Source organism: Cyanistes caeruleus, chromosome 1 (genome assembly GCF_971803275.1).
Source record: "Cyanistes caeruleus chromosome 1, bCyaCae1.hap1.1, whole genome shotgun sequence".
Classification (NCBI taxonomy): Eukaryota; Metazoa; Chordata; class Aves; order Passeriformes; family Paridae; genus Cyanistes; species Cyanistes caeruleus.
Window position 1 is genome coordinate 46,718,842 of NC_141701.1, and position 20,701 is coordinate 46,739,542.

The 20,701-nt window shown below is 40.5% G+C and overlaps 2 protein-coding genes across 2 annotated transcripts; both read right to left on the bottom strand.

Moving 5' to 3' along the window:
• Window positions 1-3,549: 3,549 nt before the first annotated feature.
• Window positions 3,550-9,369, bottom strand: LOC111924840 (histamine H3 receptor-like). Its single transcript, XM_086890211.1, has 3 exons — window positions 9,064-9,369; window positions 6,255-6,421; window positions 3,550-4,544 (listed from the first exon to the last, which is right to left on the bottom strand). The coding sequence occupies exons 1-3, from the start codon at window positions 9,308-9,310 to the stop codon at window positions 3,759-3,761; spliced, it is 1,200 nt and encodes a 399-aa protein (XP_086746337.1). The 5' UTR covers window positions 9,311-9,369; the 3' UTR covers window positions 3,550-3,758.
• A 2,560-nt stretch (window positions 9,370-11,929) lies between these two features.
• LOC111924925 (histamine H3 receptor-like) lies at window positions 11,930-19,617 on the bottom strand. The gene is made up of 3 exons (XM_023921223.2): window positions 19,112-19,617; window positions 18,091-18,257; window positions 11,930-15,464 (listed from the first exon to the last, which is right to left on the bottom strand). Exons 1-3 carry the CDS (start codon window positions 19,356-19,358, stop codon window positions 14,670-14,672), a joined length of 1,209 nt encoding a protein of 402 aa, XP_023776991.2. The 5' UTR covers window positions 19,359-19,617; the 3' UTR covers window positions 11,930-14,669.
• Window positions 19,618-20,701: the final 1,084 nt, after the last annotated feature.

Here is a 20,701-nt window from a genome sequence, read left to right on the forward strand (position 1 = left end):
TCAAAACCTCTGCTGAGCTGATCCCCTTGAAGTTCTCCGCTGTACAGATCAGGCAAAGGCCTACTCTGTTCTTGTTTGGCACAGCTTGGCTGTCTTGATAAATCCCCAATGACTTTAGCAAAGCTAAAGCTCTGATCCATAGGAAATGTCTGAGAAACATAACCAAGTACTCATATCCAAAGCTGCAGCTTCATTGGCAGTTGAAGATAACCCAAAAGTAAGGTGCTGACAAAGGGCAGCAAAAAGGGTATGAGAGATGGACTTGTTGAGAAGCAGCCCACAAGCAGAATAGCTTAAAAAGCTTAATGAGAAAAAAACCCTTCTATGTCAGAAGATAGGAGACTTTTTTCTGACAAGCCAACACTGAGGACCTGCTCTCAGCTCACTGTGACTCTATCCTTTTCCATGGGGGACATAAGGCCCTGCTTTAAATTCTGAGCACAGGATGATTTCTATGCAGAGCAACTTAGAAAGAAGTTCTGTGCTAACTTATGATTATCTGTGTGACTAAAGTCTTCCTTTCTTTGCCAAGGTAATAAGCCATTCCTCTAATCTTTTCTGCAGCACAGTAAATATTAGATGTAATACAGCAGATCTGGTGGCAGTTTTAGCAGAAAGGTGCTGGTGTCATATCAAGTAGGACTGTACACATAAATAGCACCTTTTGAAAAACCCACGGATTTGCAAGGTTTAAAAATACCGTGTAGCACCAGTGACATCTGCAGGAACATGCTGGTTGGAACAGCAAAAGGAAAAAGATGCCAAAAAGAGGCTTCTGTCAGAAGCTATTGTAAGGAAAGCCAGCAGATGTACCCACAGTGCCCACCTTCCAGGCATATTTAAGCCTACCCTAGCATATTTCAGATAAAAGTTTTAGGCAGGGTTGTTTAGCAAGGAGAGAAAGTAAATTAACAAGTATACACAGAAGTGAAGATCAGAGAACTGAAGATCAGAGCCAGCATTTAAAGGCAAGAAAGTATGATCCAGCTTGAAGTATAGTAGCCAGATCAGGAAAAAAAAGAGCTAGAGGGGAAAAGTCATGAGAGGAAAAATACCTAATGATCACCAGTGATATACAAAACAGTCTGGTTTTTTCCACTTCCCCATTTGCACAGTAAAAAAGTTGAATTTCACCTTCTTCTTCTCTCATTACATGATGCTGTTCCACTTTCACCACACAAAAATCCAGCCACTCCACTTTATGCCACTATGCCCTATTTTCACTAGGAAAGCTAGTTTCTAATGCACTTCATTAACACTGCTGCAAGAATATTGTATTTAAAATAAATGCATGCAAGTAGAAAACAAAGCCAAATTAAAAAAAAAAATAAATGGATTTTTCTGCTCTGGATTCAATTTTGTGTTTCTTGGCTTAAAATGTCTTTTATTATTTCTGTGAAAAAGCTGTACCAATATGACTGGGGAACTGTTGAGCAAGGCACAGAGAAATAGGTGTCACAGCAAATCTATAGACACTACAACAGTGTGGAGGAACATGAACTATCTATTGTAAAATGGGAAACCTGGTAATACAGGAATGCAAGAAATGTGGTGAGTCTGCAAGGAGAAAGAATGCAGCATTGAAGGATACAAGTGAAGGGGAGAGTGATACAATGATAAAGTATTTGAAAAGCACCAGTAAAAAAAATTTAAAAAAAAAAAACAAAACAACAAAAAAAAACCCCAAAAAAAACCAAGAGTGGGACCTGGAATTCTTTGTGGGGAAGAAAGCAAAATATCCTTTTCAGGCAGAACTGACAACCTGCTGGGGAGTCCTTGAGCAGTTTGGATTTGACCCACAGGTGTGATTTCTTTCTGAGAGATGACTGATATCACAGACCATGCTGCTGTGGATGACTTCAGTTCCCCAGGTATGGCTGGGGCAGAACATGACAAAACATGAGGTGACAAGCTGGGTCCAAGGCCAATCTCAGAAGTCCAATTAAAGCCTCAAAAAAATGCAGAAGACAGTGCTCAGAGCAGCCTACAAGCACTCGTGTATCTCAGGAGAGAACCACCTCAGTTTAATGATGCTCTTAGGCCCAAGGCTGGAGTAAGGAGTGAAGGTCCAGGGGAGGTCAAGCCATGGCAATTAAGTCCTGCTGTGTGCCCATAAAGCCCTCATACAAATAGAGTAAGACTTAATTGTTCCTGACTAAGCTTTCTCAGCAACAGGTCCTGCATGAGTTTTTGTTAGAGCCCAAAGAAGATTTTTTTCATGCAGGACTAAAGTGTTGACTAATGAAACTAAAAACCACCTCTCCAAGGTCCAGACAAAATCCTCCTAAAAAGCATGGCACTGTCTTTTAGATTTTGGTCTTGAGTGCACATCTGAATTTTGGTTTGTTTTATGGTTCTATCAGTTCCAGGGAGAAGTAAAATCTGCATCTGACAGCCCTATCAGATTTTTCCTCTAACCATCAGCCTTACTGATGCCTTTCATCAGCATGGATCCCAAGCCATGGCTTGCAGGACCTGCACTGGCCATGGGTTCAGAGCAGGCATAGGAACAATTTCATGCCATCGGCATGAAAGCGTTACTTAGGTCAGTAAAGCAGCTTATTTGTGCAGCTTCCACAAGCACTCACTGTCCACAAGACTCCTCTTGATCTCAACCTTTCCCTTGACAATTCCAAGTGTTCCCACAGCCTGGATGAAAGGTAAGGGGTACAACGTACAGAGATCTTGTGAGACCCCACCTGGAGTTCAGCATCCCGCTCTGGGGTCCCTAGTACGAGAAGGATATGTTGAAGCAGATCCAGAGGAAGGATACAAAGATGATCAGAGGACTGGAATGCCTTTCCTATGAGGATTGGCTGAGTCAATTGGCTGATTGGGGTTGTTCACCTTGGAGAACAAGCTAGCTCCAGAGGGACCTTGAAACAGCCTTCCAGTACCTAAAGGGGGCTACAAGAGAGCTAGAGAGGGTCTTTTTATAAGGGCATGTTGCGATAGGACAAGAGGCAATGACTTTAAACTGAAAGAGGGCAAGTTTAGATTAGATATTAGGAAGAAATTCAAGGGTGGTGCGCCACTGACACGGGTTGTCTGGAGAAGCTGTGGATGCCCCATCCCTGGAAGTGTTCAAGGCCAGGTTGGATAGTGATTTGAGCAACCTGGTCTAGTGGAAGGTGTTCCTGCCCAGGTATAGATGATCTTAAAGGTCCCTTCCAATCCAAACCATAGTATCAATGCAAGAATACATTCAAGTTTTTGAAAATAGCTCCTATTTGCTTCTGATGGCCAAAAACCTTTAGTGAAAGGAAGTAATCCTGCTATGTGACTGACAACAGAAATCATAACTTCATTGGATGTTTCATATAGGCAAAAATGAGGTTCTGAATGCAAATTATTCAAAAGAAATAGAACAGATAGCAAGTTTAGAATTTTACTGACCCTATGGGTAATCTACAACTTTATTTTAACAATTTTTAACTAATATCACCTGTGAACACAAATATAAGCAGTACTGATGTTGAAGACAACATTTTTAGCAATTGGAATTGAAATAATGTGGATAGACTACTAGGTAAAGTCAGACAGAGGCAATAGACTTTAACTGGTTTATTAAAATAGCTGGGAAAAGTACACAAACCTTGGTCATGCACATTAGTCTACAGGAGGACATTTCACAGAAGGCACATTTAGATTTCCCAACTAGTTTAATCTCCTGGAAAATACTAAATCTATTTTCAAACAGTGGCTACTTACATTCCTCATGCAGCTCCTCATTCATTACCTTGTTTTTCTTTTTTCTTCTAAAAAGAACCTGATCTCAATGTTGCAAACTTTTTGGGACATAATATCTTCAGAAAAGCCATTCTAAATTTAACATGACAGAGAGGGTAAAGAAATGGGTTCAAAGAAGAATTGATCCACAAAAGCCAAAAGGTTGCTTCATACAGGAAGTTATGGACACAAGTTCCCTGGCAGGCCCCACGAATAATCATTAATAAAGAGTATGGGGCCCAGCAAATGGCAAACACACAGACAATTATGGCAAGAGACTTTGCTGCTTTCTTGTCCCGCTGTAGTTTTGATCTGGTTGTTGTACAGAAAGAAACAGAGAAGTCATTTTCTGGGGTTACAGAATTGTGTATGGATGGAGATGAGCAGTCAGTTCCCGAAGACTCTTTCTTTGGTCTCATGGAAGAAGAAACACTGTCCTCTGCTTCTGACGAAGGAGATGATGCCCCTGGCCTTGGCAAGCCACAAAACCTCCAGGACAGGCTGCTGCTCCTTGCAGGCTCACAGCCCTGCACGCTGCCACGCCGCTGGCGCCTCTGGATGTTGTGGAAGATGTGCATGTTGAAGTAGCTCACCAAGAGCAGCGGCACAAAGAACTCCAGGGTGGATGCACACAGGAGGAAGTACCAGTTGTCGAAGAACTCGGCGTAGCACTGATCCGCTGCTACCACGCTGTGTCCGGCCAGGTGCTCCCAAAACAGGATGGCTGGGCAGTACAGGAGGAATGCAAAGACCCAGATGGCCACCATCTGGATGGCAGGGCTGGATTTTATTCCCTGCTGGGCTCTGTAAGATACCTGTGAGGGAAAAAACCATAAAAAGTTCAGTCTTGTAGAGACCCTTGGAACTAAGAGAAGCAATGGGAGGTGAAGTCAAGAGATGCTTGGTAATTCAGAGATGTGGCTGTGCTGATCACAGCTGAAGCTCACCCAAGCACTTTTATTTCATTGATGCTGACAGAGCACAGGGTTGTCTCTCTACAAGTTAATGTCACTGTATCAGGGTCCAAGTCCAGGGGATGAAACACGATCATCTATTAGCACCTAGAAATTTCATATGCCTTGTTTGAGACACTGATGGTTTTAAATGCCAGAGATATTAGCACTTTATAGTTGTTGTTGGGAGCATGACTCTCACCGACTGGAAACTGCACTGCTTTTTACAGAATTTTACAAACAAATAATGGCATGCATCATGGTGCTCAACAGAAAAGCTGGCACATTGATTTAAGCTATAAGAAAATTACTTACTAGACAATTCATGAGGATGAAGGAATAGATACCACATCTGCACCACAGGCCTTAGCTGATGAAACTAAAAAAAATAACCCATTTTCTTCCTTCTCCATCCACTCCAGGACCAGTACATATTTTCTACTATATGTTGCAGAAAAGATACATATAAAGTGTTTCGCAGCCTGCTTCATCCCTTTCACAGGATGAATGTGTAATTCTGCAAGCTTAGACAACCAACTGATAACAAAAGTTTGAATTAATGTCACTAGAACTATCATACAAATGCCCATAGGTCTTAATTACATTTTTATAGGAGCTCTGAATTTTGCATTTTGTAAATGATGAATCTTTGACTTTCCAGCTTAAGGTTTCTTACACACCAAAAATTTTGGTGTTTGGTTTCCAAGATTTTTGCTTTAAATAAAATAACATAATATCATTTAATAAAAAGGCAGATGTAGGAAGTTAAATTAATTACCACAAATAAGACTGTAATTCTATTGTGTGAAGTTATGTTGACAGTCTCCTAAATTCAGAAGAACCTTTGGTTCTCTGTGACATTCCCTGCCACTTGAGCTAACAGTGTGGCTGGTGAGAAATGCTGGCCTCCACCCCTAGCATGGCCCAAGACATAAAGCTCACACTAGGTGTGTAGGATTCTCTGCAGAAGGCAGAGACAGAATGTGTCTGAAGTTTGGGGTCTTGCTCCAGACACAAAGAGGAGTTTATTGCTGTGTATCTACAGGCAATTATTGCAGTTTGCCCTTTGTCCCACTTTCTGCCTGTTTGCTCTTGCTTCCAGTCTTATCCAGAATCATTTCTGACCATATCTCAGGTCTAGACACCCTCCTCAATGTCCTTTATTTCACTGTCCTAGCTCCACTGTCTTTTCCTTTCATGCCTGATGTTAGGTCCAAACCCAAATCCAGTTTACTCTGAATTTTCTCTTTCCCTGCTCCTTTTTTACCAGGCTTCTGCCTTATCCATTTTACCCCCTAGACTGCTTTTCCTCAGGCAGTAACACAAAAGCAGCTTGCAGCAGAAATTGTGAGAAAAGTCCCGGTTGACTGGCTCTGCTCTGAAGCATGCTCAATGTAGAATATTTGCTCTGTCTGGCTGCAAAATATCTAATAATCACCAACCACATGCCAGTATATTTTTGAGGGATATTATCTTCACTAAATTTGGGCCTTTACTCATGAACATGGCAAAGGCTGGTGAATATAACCATCCAAGGAAAAAAATCAGAGAAGCTCTATACAGGGTACTTACAGCTTTAGTAACTGACAGGAAACGGTCATAGCTGATAAGAACAATGTTAAATACTGAAGCTGTGCAGAGGAGATAATCCATAACCAGCCAGAGCTTGCAGATGCCTCTTCCCAAGTGCCATTTCCCTGTCAGGCTGTAAGGGATGTAGAGGGGCATGCAGAACACACCTGTGGAAAGCCACCAGAAAGACACCATGCAGTTCATAGGGATTGCAAACTCCTTGAAGCAGAGAGACACACTGTTTTGGTACTTGGGTAAAAAAAAAATCAACAAATCTATTAAGGTGAATATGCAATTTATATAATTTATGTACATAAATTCTTAAATTCTCATGAAATTCGATGGTGACTTTCTATGTCTTAGATCTTAGTGTGATTTATGTATGCTGATTGTTGACAATAAGCTGAAAGCAATTCAGCAAAGAAGGATTTGCTGAAGAAAGAAATCCAAGTCTAACCAACCTAGACTCTCTAAAGATATAAAATCAGTGCTGCAGCATATATGCACTGTGGTTGCATTCTGATAGGTAACCTCATCATTGTATTTCCTCTGTCCTTTCATCTGTATTAGAATTCTCCTCTAAACACATCTGCAGATGTTGCCAATGGTAGTTATTCCTGTAAGGTTGGTTAGCATTTGTAAGCTGAAAACAATATATTGGGCAGTCTGTGTGGTGTTCTACCAGAGATAGAGAAGACACACCAGAAGTATGAAACTCTCATTTTTAAGGAGTTTTTTTAATCTTATGCTTCTTCTCTACCTGAGAATAACTCCAGAACTATTTTGGTTTGTTAAATTTGTATTTTGTCCAAGAGACCTTCCACTGAAGTACTTCATTAACAAAATCATGTTTCTGTTTGATTTTTAAGCCAGCAACTTCTTCATTTTAGCACTAACATTTTTTTCAAAAGTGTGGTGTAATAGTTGCTTCCTGAAATTCCTGAAAATGCTCATCTACCAGAGGCAAATAGAAAATTATATGCCACTGCAAGATGCATTTTAAACTCTCTAGAGTATTCCTTTCTTGACATGTCCATCAAGATATTAGAAGTTACTAAACATAACCAGGGCTATGTGGTCCACTGGCAATAAAACTCTGGACAATGAGTTGACAGACTGTTATCAACAGGGAAGTGCTCACAGCACTTTCAATACTGACGGCTTATTTTAACATATACCTTAAATACAAGCAGCATCACTTTAAACACTTTAAATACTAAATACTCATTTTTCATGGTTGCTGATGATAACAGCTGCTATTCTCATGAACTTCAATGGGATCCATGTTTGGCACCATGTCAAACAGTAATGACTGCTTTTAGCTATGCATATAAATATAGAGGCAAACCCCAGGTTATAAGCATTGATAGTTGAAGCTATTCTTACTTTTACTAATTAGTGGATGCAAAAGACATAAGTCACATCCCTGGAAAGATTCCAGATTTTTAATAAATTTTGAAAGAAAAACCAACCCCACAGCAATTTCAGAAAATAAAGTATTTCCTGAGCAATATCAGAGGCAAAATCTTAGATTTACAGTCTATATAGGACCATATAATACTGATTGTGATCAGTTCCTCTTGGCTGACTTAAGAATGCATTAGACACCAGCCACAAAGAACAGATGCAGAAGGTAGATATTTAACTCTCTTGACTAGACTATGAGATATGAGGAGAAAGAGACTTTTGCAGAAGACCTGAGCAATGAAATAGCAGCTCCAGCAAATTGTCTACCTTAGCAGGAAAGCAAAGGCTTCATCACATGCATTGTTTGGTTTCTGCCCCATGGAGTAAGGGACAGAATAAGGCAACACATGTTATAAATGGCAACATGTTATAAATGGCATAAATTAAGGAAAGCCTTAAAAGCTGAACTAATACACTTCACTATACAGCACTTGACAAAGGAACAGCATTTGGGGGAAGGTATTGTCAGAAGTGCAGTAGGTCTGTGGCCGTGATTTCCTTTCTCACGGCTCAGTGAATATTTGTTTCTGTGGCCATCTTGAAGAGAAAGCCTTTGTGTGCAGAAATACCTCTGTGCCTCAAGTCAAGACATTTGCTGGCACATTTGCCACAGGACTATGGTTTTGCTAGGCTTTCTCTGCTGCATGGGCTGTTTCCCTGGCTCCAGCCATGGAGGAGTGCTGCAAAAGGCAATCACTCCACCACCACCTCACTTAGCACCACCAGCCAGGACTGGATCCATGGCAGCTCCAGCAACAAACTCTCCTGGAGCTCTGCAGTGCCACTAAGGGAATAGGGGGCCAATGAGGAAAATAGATGAGAAATGCCAGAAGGGTGTTACTGGTACCAAACAACCCATTGGATCAATAGCCTGTGTTAAGCTGAAGCCAGTAAAAAGTCCTGGTGATAAAGTGTCTTTCATGAACCATTAGTACTATGTAGAGAGGTAATTTATTTACCTGGCTGTATGACACATAGGGATGTTCTGAAGTGTGTGATGAACACTCTTACAGGAGAGGCAAGGGTAAACCCTAAACTGTAGCAAAACACCTCTTCAACAAGTATTCACATAGAACAGTCACTTCTTTGTCTTGAAGCATTATAAGTATTATAAGTATTACAAGTATTTATATGAAAAAGGATGCATTTCATATTATAACATATTTTGAGACATATAGGGCAATTAAAATACTTCATGCAACTTCCACCATTCCTCATCCTTCCCCCAGACACAGCTGGGAAATAGTTCTCTCAGAAGAAAACACACAGAAAATAAACACCAGTGCTTCTCCAAACAGTCCTACAACACAACCAGCACATGGCTCCACAGCTGGTGACTCACCCACTGCAAAGTCAGAAACAGCAAGATTCAGAAAGAAATAGTTACACCGATGCCTCAGGTTTCTGTCCATAACAAAAGCAAGGATCACCAGGATGTTTCCAAGGATGGTCACCACACACAGCAGCACCATGAGGAAAGCCAGCAGCACCAACACACCCAGTGAGAACTCGGAGCTCAGCGGCTGAGTGGGCCAAGTCTCGTTACACGTCGCAGCCGCGTGCGGAGTTCCGGCAGTGCTGTTGTGCATGGCGGGTATCCAGGTCAGGTCAGTCTGGGAAGGAAGTTGTATCTGGCAAAGTTATCCAAAAGGTTGAGACAAGTCTATTAGCAGGCTGGGGTGAATACTGAAATATAAAAAGAAAATATTCACAACATCAAAAATATGGAACACAAGACTCTCTGACATTTCTTTATCTGAATGCATCTATGGGCCTTAGAAAAGACACCCCATAAACAGTGTCTTTCCTGTACACAGATCCTTATCTACTAATCTAAAAAATCTTGTCTGAAGAAAATTCTTTTCACAGTCAAGCAGTTTCCATATTAGCAATGTGTAAGTGGTTTTACACATCAGATGGTGCTGAATCTAAAACCATATCTCATTTTCACCTCCACAGTGGTTAACAGGATTAAAATTATTACAATTCTATTTCCCTTACAGTAAAATGTAGACACTTTCGCATTTGCTGCTATAGCACTTTTTTAATTTTACAGTTAATAACAGAGAGATATTTCTTAGTGTTTCTGGTTACAGAGCATTTGTAATACAGTTACATGCACCAGAAGCACCACAAATACCTCTTCAGCTCACCCTAACCAGAAACTCTGGGCATAACAAACCAAATACTTGGACTTTGGAGGTCTTTATAGTGTGGCCAAGCTAATCCTGCATTTCCCAAGTAATCTTAGATAAGCTTTTAATCCATGAGGTACCAAGTCTTTAGCCCTTTTCAGGTGTGAGTAAAGATATCCCTTCCATTTATTTTGATAGGAGTGCACAGAATTTGGTAGGCTATGGCTGTGGTTGACACTCAGTGACTCTGTAACATCATGGCACACTGAGTCATCTGCATTTCAAATTGCAGCTATATTGCCAGGTGTTTGGGAAGATGTAGGGCAAGAAACAAGAAAAGAGAGGGTGGGCAAGATGTGGGGAGGAAAGGTGCAGTGCTCTGCTACCATACTGAGGAACAAAGGGAATTATGTTGTAAAGAGTCATTAAAGCAAAAGGTGTAGGGTGACAGAAACAAAAGAGACCTCAGGAATGGCAAAATGTGGCAGAGACACAGCTCCCTTGGGACTGTGTGCACAGCTGCAGCCTGGGAAGCACAGAGGAGGTACTAGAGCTTCCTGTGCAGTCACCAAGCCACACTTGACATGGGTGACATTGTGATGAGAGCATGTTGCAGAGCTCAGGGTGAGGGAGGTGATTAAGTCTTTTTTAAGCAATTCAAGGAAGCTTCTGGACCACAGGACCTGCTTCTTATGTAGGAATTTAGCGTTCATGGCATCTGCTTGAAGTGCAACACATCAGGTCCTAGCAGTGAACAAGGTTCCTGGAGGCTGTCAGGGGGAACTTTCAGATACAAGTCCTGCGTGGGCTAATGAGGGTGATGCACAGCTGAATCAGCTGCCCAGTGATAAAGAGGGGCTGTGTAGGGATGTGTTATCAGTGCCAGACTCAGATATAGTGACTGAGGTAGTGGAACTCCAGATCCTCAATGGGATGAGGAAGGAGAGTACCAGTGCAGACCATGGGCTTGAGGTTAGCAGATTTCTGTTTAGGAAAGTGGTAGTGGGAATCCCATGAGAGGCAGATCCAAAAGACAAGGAGCTCAGGGAAGCTGCAGGCCTCTAAGAACAGCAACCTCCATGCACAAGAATAGACCATCCCAGCTCTCAAGAAAACAAGCAGAAGTATCATGACAGTGGCTAACCCTGGAGACTACAATGCAAAAAGGCAGCATGAAGGAATTTGAAGGAGGGACAGAATACAAAGAAGATATTTAGAATGTTACCTGGCCACATAAGAATATGTTAGGAAAACAAAACCTCACCTAGAGCTAAAGTTTGTAAAGAACATGAAGAGCAACATGAAGAACTTTAACCACCCTATTAACAGCAAAATGATGAATAATAAAAATATAGGTACTTTTCTGGCTGGGATCAGTGATCCAGTGACAGCAGGTGTAGATAAGGCTGAGGTACTCAGTGCTTCCTTAGCTTCCTTCCTCACTAACTAGGTCTACCTTTCCTCCATGCTTAGTGAATGAGTTCACGGATGAGAACTGTCACAAGCAGGTGAGAATAAAGCAGGATTACTTGAAGGGACTTGACCCATAAAAGTTCATGGAACCCATTGGGCTATCAAGAGATCCAGCTACCACCTTTGCAAGGCCACTTTCTATCCTCTTAGAATGGTCATGGAGATAAAGGGAAAGTCCCAACAACTGAAGAAAGGCAAATATTGCAACAATCTTTAAATGCTGCCACAAGGACAAAAGGTCAGATTGTCTTTAGTCCTTGGGAAAATAATGGAGTGGGTCATCTTGGAAGGTATTTCTGAGGACCTGGAGGAGGAGAAAGTGACTGGAAGCAGTCAGCATGGACTTACCAAGGGTAAATCATGCCTGAGCAACTTGGTTGTCTTCTTTGATAAAATTACTGAATTAGTGAGCAAGGGGAATGTATTAATTTGCTTTTAAAATTAGAGAATAAATCAAATGTTGAAGTTTTAATCATAGTCCTGTGTGGCACTCAGGGAAATCTCTGTGGTCCTTCTTTTGGAAAATAAAGGACATGGACATTAGGAGAATCATTAGAATTTAGTATTTGTTCCAGAAATAAACAAAAAAAGATAACACAATTTCTTCCAACATGTATTTTTTATTTGTTGAGTTTTTGGGGTTTTTTTTAAATCTGAGAGGGTCAGATTAGAAAAAAAAAGGTGTGATTTGAGTTGAAGCCCACAAAGTCATATAGCTACTGTCACCATGTATTTAGAAGGCCTACTGAACCTCTGCAAAGACAGAAGAAAATTCAAGGACATGAAATATTGAAATGGATGAGTGACTGGTTAGAGACACCTGGGTTAGAAAACTCTTTGGCAAGAAACATCCATTTCAGTCAGGGCATAAGAACAAATGCTGAATAAGTATCTTATAACCCTGAGATATGTCTGATTTATGATTTACAAGGGAAAATATTTATGATGCCACCCTGACAAAGACAATTTTAAACCTGTGGGCACAGCAACCCAGTGCTTGAATTACCCTGGGAGCACTAAGCAAAATTTTCAACAATTAGAAAAATACAACAAATTTGTCTATTACACAGGAGTGGTGTGAGAAAAAAGTTTGAACACTGTGTGTGTAAAACAGACTCTAAAAAAACACTGATCTCTAGTAGCTTCACCATGAAATGTTTCAAATTTGCTATAGATTGTGCTGCCTGGAAAATTCCCTAACTAGTTTTCCAGCACTGCAAAATGTAGACTTAGTTTATCTAGACAATAATCTTGTAGGTTTTTTTTCCAAAATGAATAACATATTCTTTAAACACAAAATGCAAACTGAATTTTTATACTAAAAGCATAGGGGTAGAAAAGCAGACAACTCAAATTCATTTCTATCTTGGGCCTATCTTCAGATTCTCTGTTTAACAGATGTATAATACACCAGCTATTCTATAAATGTTTGAACTCTGTGTGTGTGTTTAGACATTTTAGGCATCACAGAAAAACAAACCCCACAAAATCTATGGCAGCACCACAGCTCATGACAGTAAAAACAGCTGTGCTGAACCAATGACCTCCTCCTGAAGCTGCATCTCTCTTAGCAATTAGGCTCACAATCGGTAACACTATCCACGTGAGGCAAGGACCATAGCGAGAATGAATGGGGAAAGATAATCTTCCAACAGTGTGAAAACTGGCAAGAGAAGTCTTCAGTTCCAGACCTCTGAACAGAAAGACATTCTAGCTCTTCAAAGCCATCAGCTTTTGTGTTATAATTAGGCTGCTTCCATGCATTTGAATTGTGTTTGCAAAGGAGTACTCTGTTATGGCAACATTTCTAAAGCCAATTTCAAATTAGTTTTAAAACTATTTAAATTGACTACTAGTCTTCATTTTTCTGTGCATCAGATTTCTCTTTCCATCTTCATACATTTTTATATTTATAAACAAAGAGGAATAAAATTACATAAAAGGAGAGAAAAACTGTAACCAGTGAATCTCACTTACCCATCCATGAAAGCCTTCTGAGTTAGTTGCAACACTCAATACAAGGTAAGAAAGTTTGGCACATGGAATGGGGTGTAATCAAACTCCATTGCTTTCTCCAACACATCTACTCATTCCTTTCAGCACTGGACATTCAACTCCTTTGTTAAGAGCTGCTTAAGACATCTCTGTATCAGCTTCCTGTAAACCTCATTCTCAAGCAGTGAATATGGTCCTTGCTCCCTAATTGAAAAAATCCAGTTTGATATTTGTTCTGTGGCAGAGATATCCATATAATGTCACAGTAACAGGACACAAAGAACTGATCTAGTATAAAAATCACTCTGTCAGATCAAATTTGTTCCAGACATTTTGATGGAATATCTTTGCACTTGCAAAGCTTTTCACTGGAGAGTCTATTGTCTATTCTCGCACAGCCAGCCAAAATCATAAATCCAGTATGAACTTAGCTTGCTCTACTAATTCAACAGGAATTTGATCATGTGCCCAAACCTGGCCTATCTTTTAGGCAATCACATAGTGCACAGATCTGTTACTAAATATCATTTAAGTGTGACCAAAGAGGCAGCACTGTCAGGTGAAAAAAGAGGTGATAAGACTAACAACCATTTATGTCTGACAATTTTGATAACCAATCTCAAAATTCTCTTAGTATGTAAAATTTCATTCTCTGAAAATCATTCAGAATTACCAACTTACATGTACTTTGTCCTGCAATGCCAGGTATGCACTACTTTAAAATTTGAAAAGGACAGATATGGCAAGTTAGGCAGTCCACTCACTTTCATATTGCTCACTATGGGGATTATAACAAGGAGAAGGCACACTCTTGTCTTCATAATAGCTTATAAAATAATAATATACTGCTTCCATGAGTATTTTTACAATATTTTAAAAATGCAGCAGAATCGCTTCTTCACTGATAGCTTTAGGTTCATAAATAGGACACAAATTTTACTTAAACACATACATGAGCAGGTATCTCCCTCCAGTGACTCTCTATGAAGACAGTGATAGCAGAGTTCTTTCACAGTGCCAGCTCTTTGTATTAAACAAAAGAAAGGAAAAAAAAGAGAAAAGGAAAAAAATACACATCACGTTCACAAACCAAGAGGACATCCAGCAAAGCTTGTTGTTCTTTACAATGCACTAGACGGTAATCAATCTGGCATCATACCAGCAAAACCAAAAATGAGATCCTGAAAATTATCAGTATCAAGGAAACTTCGTAACTCTGCTGCACTCTTACACAATGTCATTAGTAAACAAATGGTTTCTTCCTCTATTTATGCCAATGATACATATGAAAAGGTATCACTAAATAACAGAGGAACCTTATCTGCAAGACACTTCTTTTACCTCTCTAAAAAGAAGGCGTATTAACAGATCTCAATGTTGCAAACTTTTTGGGACATAATATCTTCAGAAAAGCCATTCGAAACCTCATGTGACAAAGAGGGTAAAGAAATGGGTTCAAAGAAGAATTGATCCACAAAAGCCAAAAGGTTGCTTCATACAGGAAGTTATGGACACAAGTTCCCTGGCAGGCCCCACGAATAATCATTAATAAAGAGTATGGGGCCCAGCAAATGGCAAACACACAGACAATTATGGCAAGAGACTTTGCTATTTTTTTGTCCCGCTGCAGTTTTGATCCAGTCCTTGAACAAAAAGAAGTGGAAAAGTTCCTTTTGAGAGCCATAGAACTGGTTTCTGTTTGAGATGGAACATTAGCCACCACTGCTGGTCTCCATGACCTCGTTAGTGAAGAAACACTGTCCTCTGCTTCTGATGAAGGAGATGATGCCCCTGGCCTTGGCAAGCCACAAAACCTCCAGGACAGGCTGCTGCTCCTTGCAGGCTCACAGCCCTGCACGCTGCCACGCCGCTGGCGCCTCTGGATGTTGTGGAAGATGTGCATGTTGAAGTAGCTCACCAAGAGCAGCGGCACAAAGAACTCCAGGGTGGATGCACACAGGAGGAAGTACCAGTTGTCGAAGAACTCGGCGTAGCACTGATCCGCTGCTACCACGCTGTGTCCGGCCAGGTGCTCCCAAAACAGGATGGCTGGGCAGTACAGGAGGAAGGCAAAGACCCAGATGGCCACCATCTGGATGGCAGGGCTGGACATTATTCCCTGCCGAGCTCTGTAAGATACCTGCGAGGGAAAAAGGACACATCACATATTCAGACAACATTTTGGGAAAATTATGTCAAAAACCCATACGTAATCAAGCCAAATACAGTATTTTTTCTGTATGTCCCCAGACTCCTAGAATGTCTTCACTATGTGAGGCTCTGAAAAACTGCTAGTCTTGTTCTCCTTACATTGCAGCTCTGTGATTTATTTCAATACTGGACATAGGAGAGGAGTAGAAATTATGATGGCTAAACTATCATTTGGCTTCCACATCTGAAAGGGCATAGCTTGTTTCCAGCACACAGTAAAGTAGCAATAAGGAATTAGTAAGGAATAGCTTTATGATTCATCAGCCCAGGCTCAGCTGTGGGAGTTCCTACGTGCTCAGGAAAAGTAGAAGCCTTCTATATTAGACAGATTGCCATATGAGACTGCAAACACCAGACCATATAATTTTTCAGACTGTTTCCTCTTGCCATAGCAGAAAATTCTATCCCAGACATATACTGTAACACCCCTGCCTTATTGAATCACCCTATTTTAATGTTAGCCTTACCTTGTAAGCAGTTCATTCCACTACTGAAAATCTTTATGCTTTTATGTCTACCCAGACAGCATATTAAGAATTAAAATAAAATCATCCAAGGTTAGAAAATACAAGAGCTAAGCCCACCTTGTAATACCCCAGCCATACTCTTGGTCCCCTCCATCTTTCATAGCACAAGAAGATAAGCTAATGAAAACCCAGACAAGTTTATTTCCTCTATACTGTTCAACATTTGGCATCTCAGGCTTTCCTCAGAACTGCTGCCCTCCTCATCAGCTTTCTATGCTGTTCATTAGGAGAGCACCTGCATGCTACACAAAAAATAATGAATGACACCTTCACAGCCACACACCATACCAAGGGCATTGCCCCTATTTCACCATTGAGTATCAGAGCAGTAGTGGGTTATACACATAGGTTTGAATTTTCTGTTTTAAATATCTGTAGCCTGAAGATTCAGAGTCCTCTATATCTTAAAGCATCATATTAGCTTTACATGACTATCTCGTGTGCACAGCTCCAAGTTTGCAGTAATGAATTTGCTGCCCTGTGCAAGACCACAACCAGCTCAATTTAGAGTCAGAAAACAGGAAACTGGGCACAGCTCCACAAATTGTTAAGTCTGGACCACAGGCTAGGTTTGCAGCAGAGGCAGAGGTGGATTCCAACTCTATGAGGAAGCATGATGTCTTTTCTTTGGATAACAGCTCTGTTACACATTCCTAGACTCACTCCATCCTAATAACCTAAAGAAGAAAACCAGAATGTGATGATGTAAATGAAGACCATCAGCAATTGCATAAGAACATGGATCTCAGCTAGGTTAAAGAGACCCTTTAATTTACATTTTTCCTATTCTGAGATCTTCATCTTCATTATTATTTTAAATGCAGAGATTTTTATATTTTAGTGTCCAGCTTTAAAAAAACAACAATCAAAACCAACAAACCAGCAAAAACTAACTGTAAAACCACACCACTAGGGTAGAAGAGAAAGTGATTAGGCATCGTATCAGTATTTCCCAAATGAGAACCTCCCAGTCTAATATGAAACATGTCATTCAAGCAAGCAGACTCATCAGCCTGGAGAAGAAAGGTGACCTGAATGCAGACAGGTTCTGAAGGGCAAATAAAGATAGGACAAGGAACAATGGCTTTTAAACAAAAAAGAGTAGGTGTAGATCAGATATTAGGAAGAAATTCTTTACTGTAATGGTGGTGAGGCACTGGAACAGGTTGACCAGAGATGTTGTGGATGCCCCATCCCTGGAAGTGTTCAAGCCCATGTTGGATGGAGCTCTGAGTAATCTGGTCTAATGGAAGATGTCCCTGCCCATGGCAGAGGGCTGGAACCAGGTAATCTTTATGGTCTCTTCCAACCCAAACCTTTCTATGATTCTATGACCAAATATAAAGTAGAGCTTAGAAATGGTGAATGTTAATATTGATTACTTAATTCTAATAGTAATAGTAAGTAATTCAATTACTTAATACTTTAAATTAATAATATTTATTGCTTGATTCCTTGAATACCTTCTGAAACAGAAGAACAACAGCTCTCAAGAAACATCTCTTACCTCTCCACATATTTTAGTATATTTCTTTTTACTTCAAGGGATCAGTTTCCAATCAACTGCTCATTGTCAGCACATGTCAATCACCCCCTGTGGTAATTCAGATCTTCATCTGATCTTCACTCAGTCCATCTCACATGTCTCTCCATACCCTCTTACAAAATTTATCTAAGCCTTATCACATCCTTGACTCAATCTAGTTTTCATCACCACCACCACTTCTAATGGCCAAAGTCCCAAGTTCTCCACATGCCTTCTGTCCCTTTCCCACCTTGACCTTCCCATCTTCTATGTAGTGTAATTAAATAATTTCTAGTGCAGGCATGAGGGTAACGTTGAAATAATAGGCAAGGCAATGTCCTATCTCTAAGTCCCAGTGCAACATGGAAGGAACATCGTTTCTCCATTAAAAAATGGTACCAATAACAAAGCACCCTTTAGCTTAAAGTGTTAATTGTGAAACACTCTGAGTTTTATAGAAATCCCAGCATATATAAAGCAATAAATAGAAACGTTATTCTTACAGCTTTTGTAACTGACAGGAAACGGTCGTAGCTGATAAGGACGATGTTAAACACTGAAGCTGTGCACACGAGATAGTCCACAACCAGCCAGAGCTTGCACAGGCTTCTTCCCAAGTGCCATGTCCCCGTCAGGGCATAAGGGATGTACAACGGCATACAGAACACACCTGTGAAAAAAAAACGAATGCTCACATCAGCCAGCATTGAACTGCATGAGAACAGAGAAACATTTCTGCAGTATCTGATGAAAGTTTGATCAATACTGGCTGGAATTGCCACATAGAAGCCTTTGTATTATCCTGCAACCAGAGGACCTCTATTATAACCTAGGTACTAGTGACGTTCTTATAATTAATACCTCTCTGGAAGGTGTGTCATGTTTATTATGTATCATTGTTACCTCTCCAATTAACACTATCTGCTAAAGGAAGGAGCAGTTGACTACCTGCTGAAGTAAACACTATTCTGTGTTATCTGCCTATAAAAACATACATTCCTAAGGCATTACTCTAGACAGAGCAAGTACAGCAAAATGTTTCAAAATAGCATTCATCACTATTTAGTCACAAAATTCAGGTGATGTTCTATATTGTGTGACAGCAGAAAAGAAGAAGATACTGAGCATGTATGTAATCACACAATGTATTGACTATGTATGCAAGATCTGTCAGACAATATAGGCTCTATTTGATCTGACTATCTGGATTTCAGCCAAAACTCTCCACAAGCAACTCCCATTCTTTGTTTTTCCATAAAATTCCCACAGTAGTATTTTATCCTGAAGCATTAAATATTACCTGCTTAACATAGCATCCTTGTTTTTCTGAAAAATCATAAGCTTCTAAAATAAAATCATAGGCTTCTCAAATACTTCATGCAACTTCCACCATTCCTCATCCTTCCCCCAGACACAGCTGGGAAATAGTTCTCTCAGAAGAAAACACACAGAAAATAAACACCAGTGCTTCTCCAAAGAGTCCTACAACACAATCAGCACATGGCTCCACAGCTGGTGACTTACCTACTGCAAAGTCAGAAACAGCAAGATTCAGAAAGAAATAGTTACACCGATGCCTCAGGTTTCTGTCCATAACAAAAGCAAGGATCACCAGGATGTTTCCAAGGATGGTCACCACACACAGCAGCACCATGAGGAAAGCCAGCAGCACCAACACACCCAGTGAGAACTCAGAGCTCAGCGGCTGAGTGGGCCAAGTCTCGTTACACGTCGCAGCCGCGTGCGGAGTTCCAGCAGTGCTGTTGTGCATGGTGGGTATCCAGGTCAGGTCAGTCTGGGAAGGAAGTTGTATCTGGCAAAATTATCCAAAAGGTTGAGATTCCTCAGGTGTGAAAATAGGATGGGTCAAAAATCCAATAAGCACCCAAAAATATTTGTCCCAGGAGGGGGGGGGGAAAAAAAATGATGCTAGATAAATCTAGTCTTCCCAAGATTCTTTTAAAGCAGAACTCTAGCAGACTTCTGCTTAGGAAATATGCAGGTTTTTTCAAATGCAAGTTCTTCTTTAAACAACATGATTCTTATCTGTGGAGGTCAGGAGGGTTGATTTGAGGTTCCCTCTTGCTTTCCTCCCTCCCTTCCTGATATCTTCTGCTTGCTAGCATTATATACAAAAACTTTTTCTATCTTTTTTTTTCAACCTGTGTACATATCTTAATGAGACTTTAAACTACTTTTTAATTTTATCCTTGTTTTTCTGACATTGTTGCAATTCACCAAGCCTTTGGTCCCCCTCTATATATTTATACTTTTTGCTGATGAAAGGCACCGGTCAACTTTGTTGTTGCTATTGCTCTCGTTTTGTGGACTCTGGGGCTGAAAACTGATACAATGTAAATAAGCATACATCCAGTTATTTGCCAGACCAGTTTATCTGTAATGGTCCAGCCCTCAGAGCTCAGTTCAAAACTCTCACTGTTTCAAAATTCTTAGCAGCAGCCTCAGTGACAAAGCACCAGCTGCTGCTGTCCCAGAACCAAGGAAATACAGACTCCCTGAATGAGAGCTTGGCAGTTAACAGGATGAGGCTTTTCTTTCCACACTGGTGGGAAAAATTGTGTGTCTTCCACCAATGCTTATATTTTGTATGAATAATGAAGCCACTTGCAGAGAGCTGTGAGTATTCTACAGTTGTAAAAATTCAATCACTTTTATTATGGGTTCTAAAAACACTTTGGTGTCTAATTTTAAATACTTAAATTTGAAAACTGTTGGCTGTCATGCCTTTGCCTCTGTTGTGGGAACAAATTCATTAGTGTTTGCCAAGTGCTTTTACTGAATGTTTGAATGGCAGCAGTAAAAAAAGGCAAAACTTTATTATCCATGCAAATATCTTCCCAGCATGTATGTCCATCACTGATTTAGCTTTATTTTGTGTCCAGGTAGTGCAGAAAACACCCTGTGGCACAATTACTAAGTAATACCTTTAGTAGCCTTTCTTCTGCCAGCCATACTGAAGCCTCAGAACAAAATTCAGCAGTTTCATTGTTTTTCATGAGAACCAGCTGACCTTGCTACATGGCTGAAATCTTGGGAGTGCTTCCCAGGAGTATGTAGCTGCCTAATTGTATCCCCTCTCCCTCCCTCAAAATT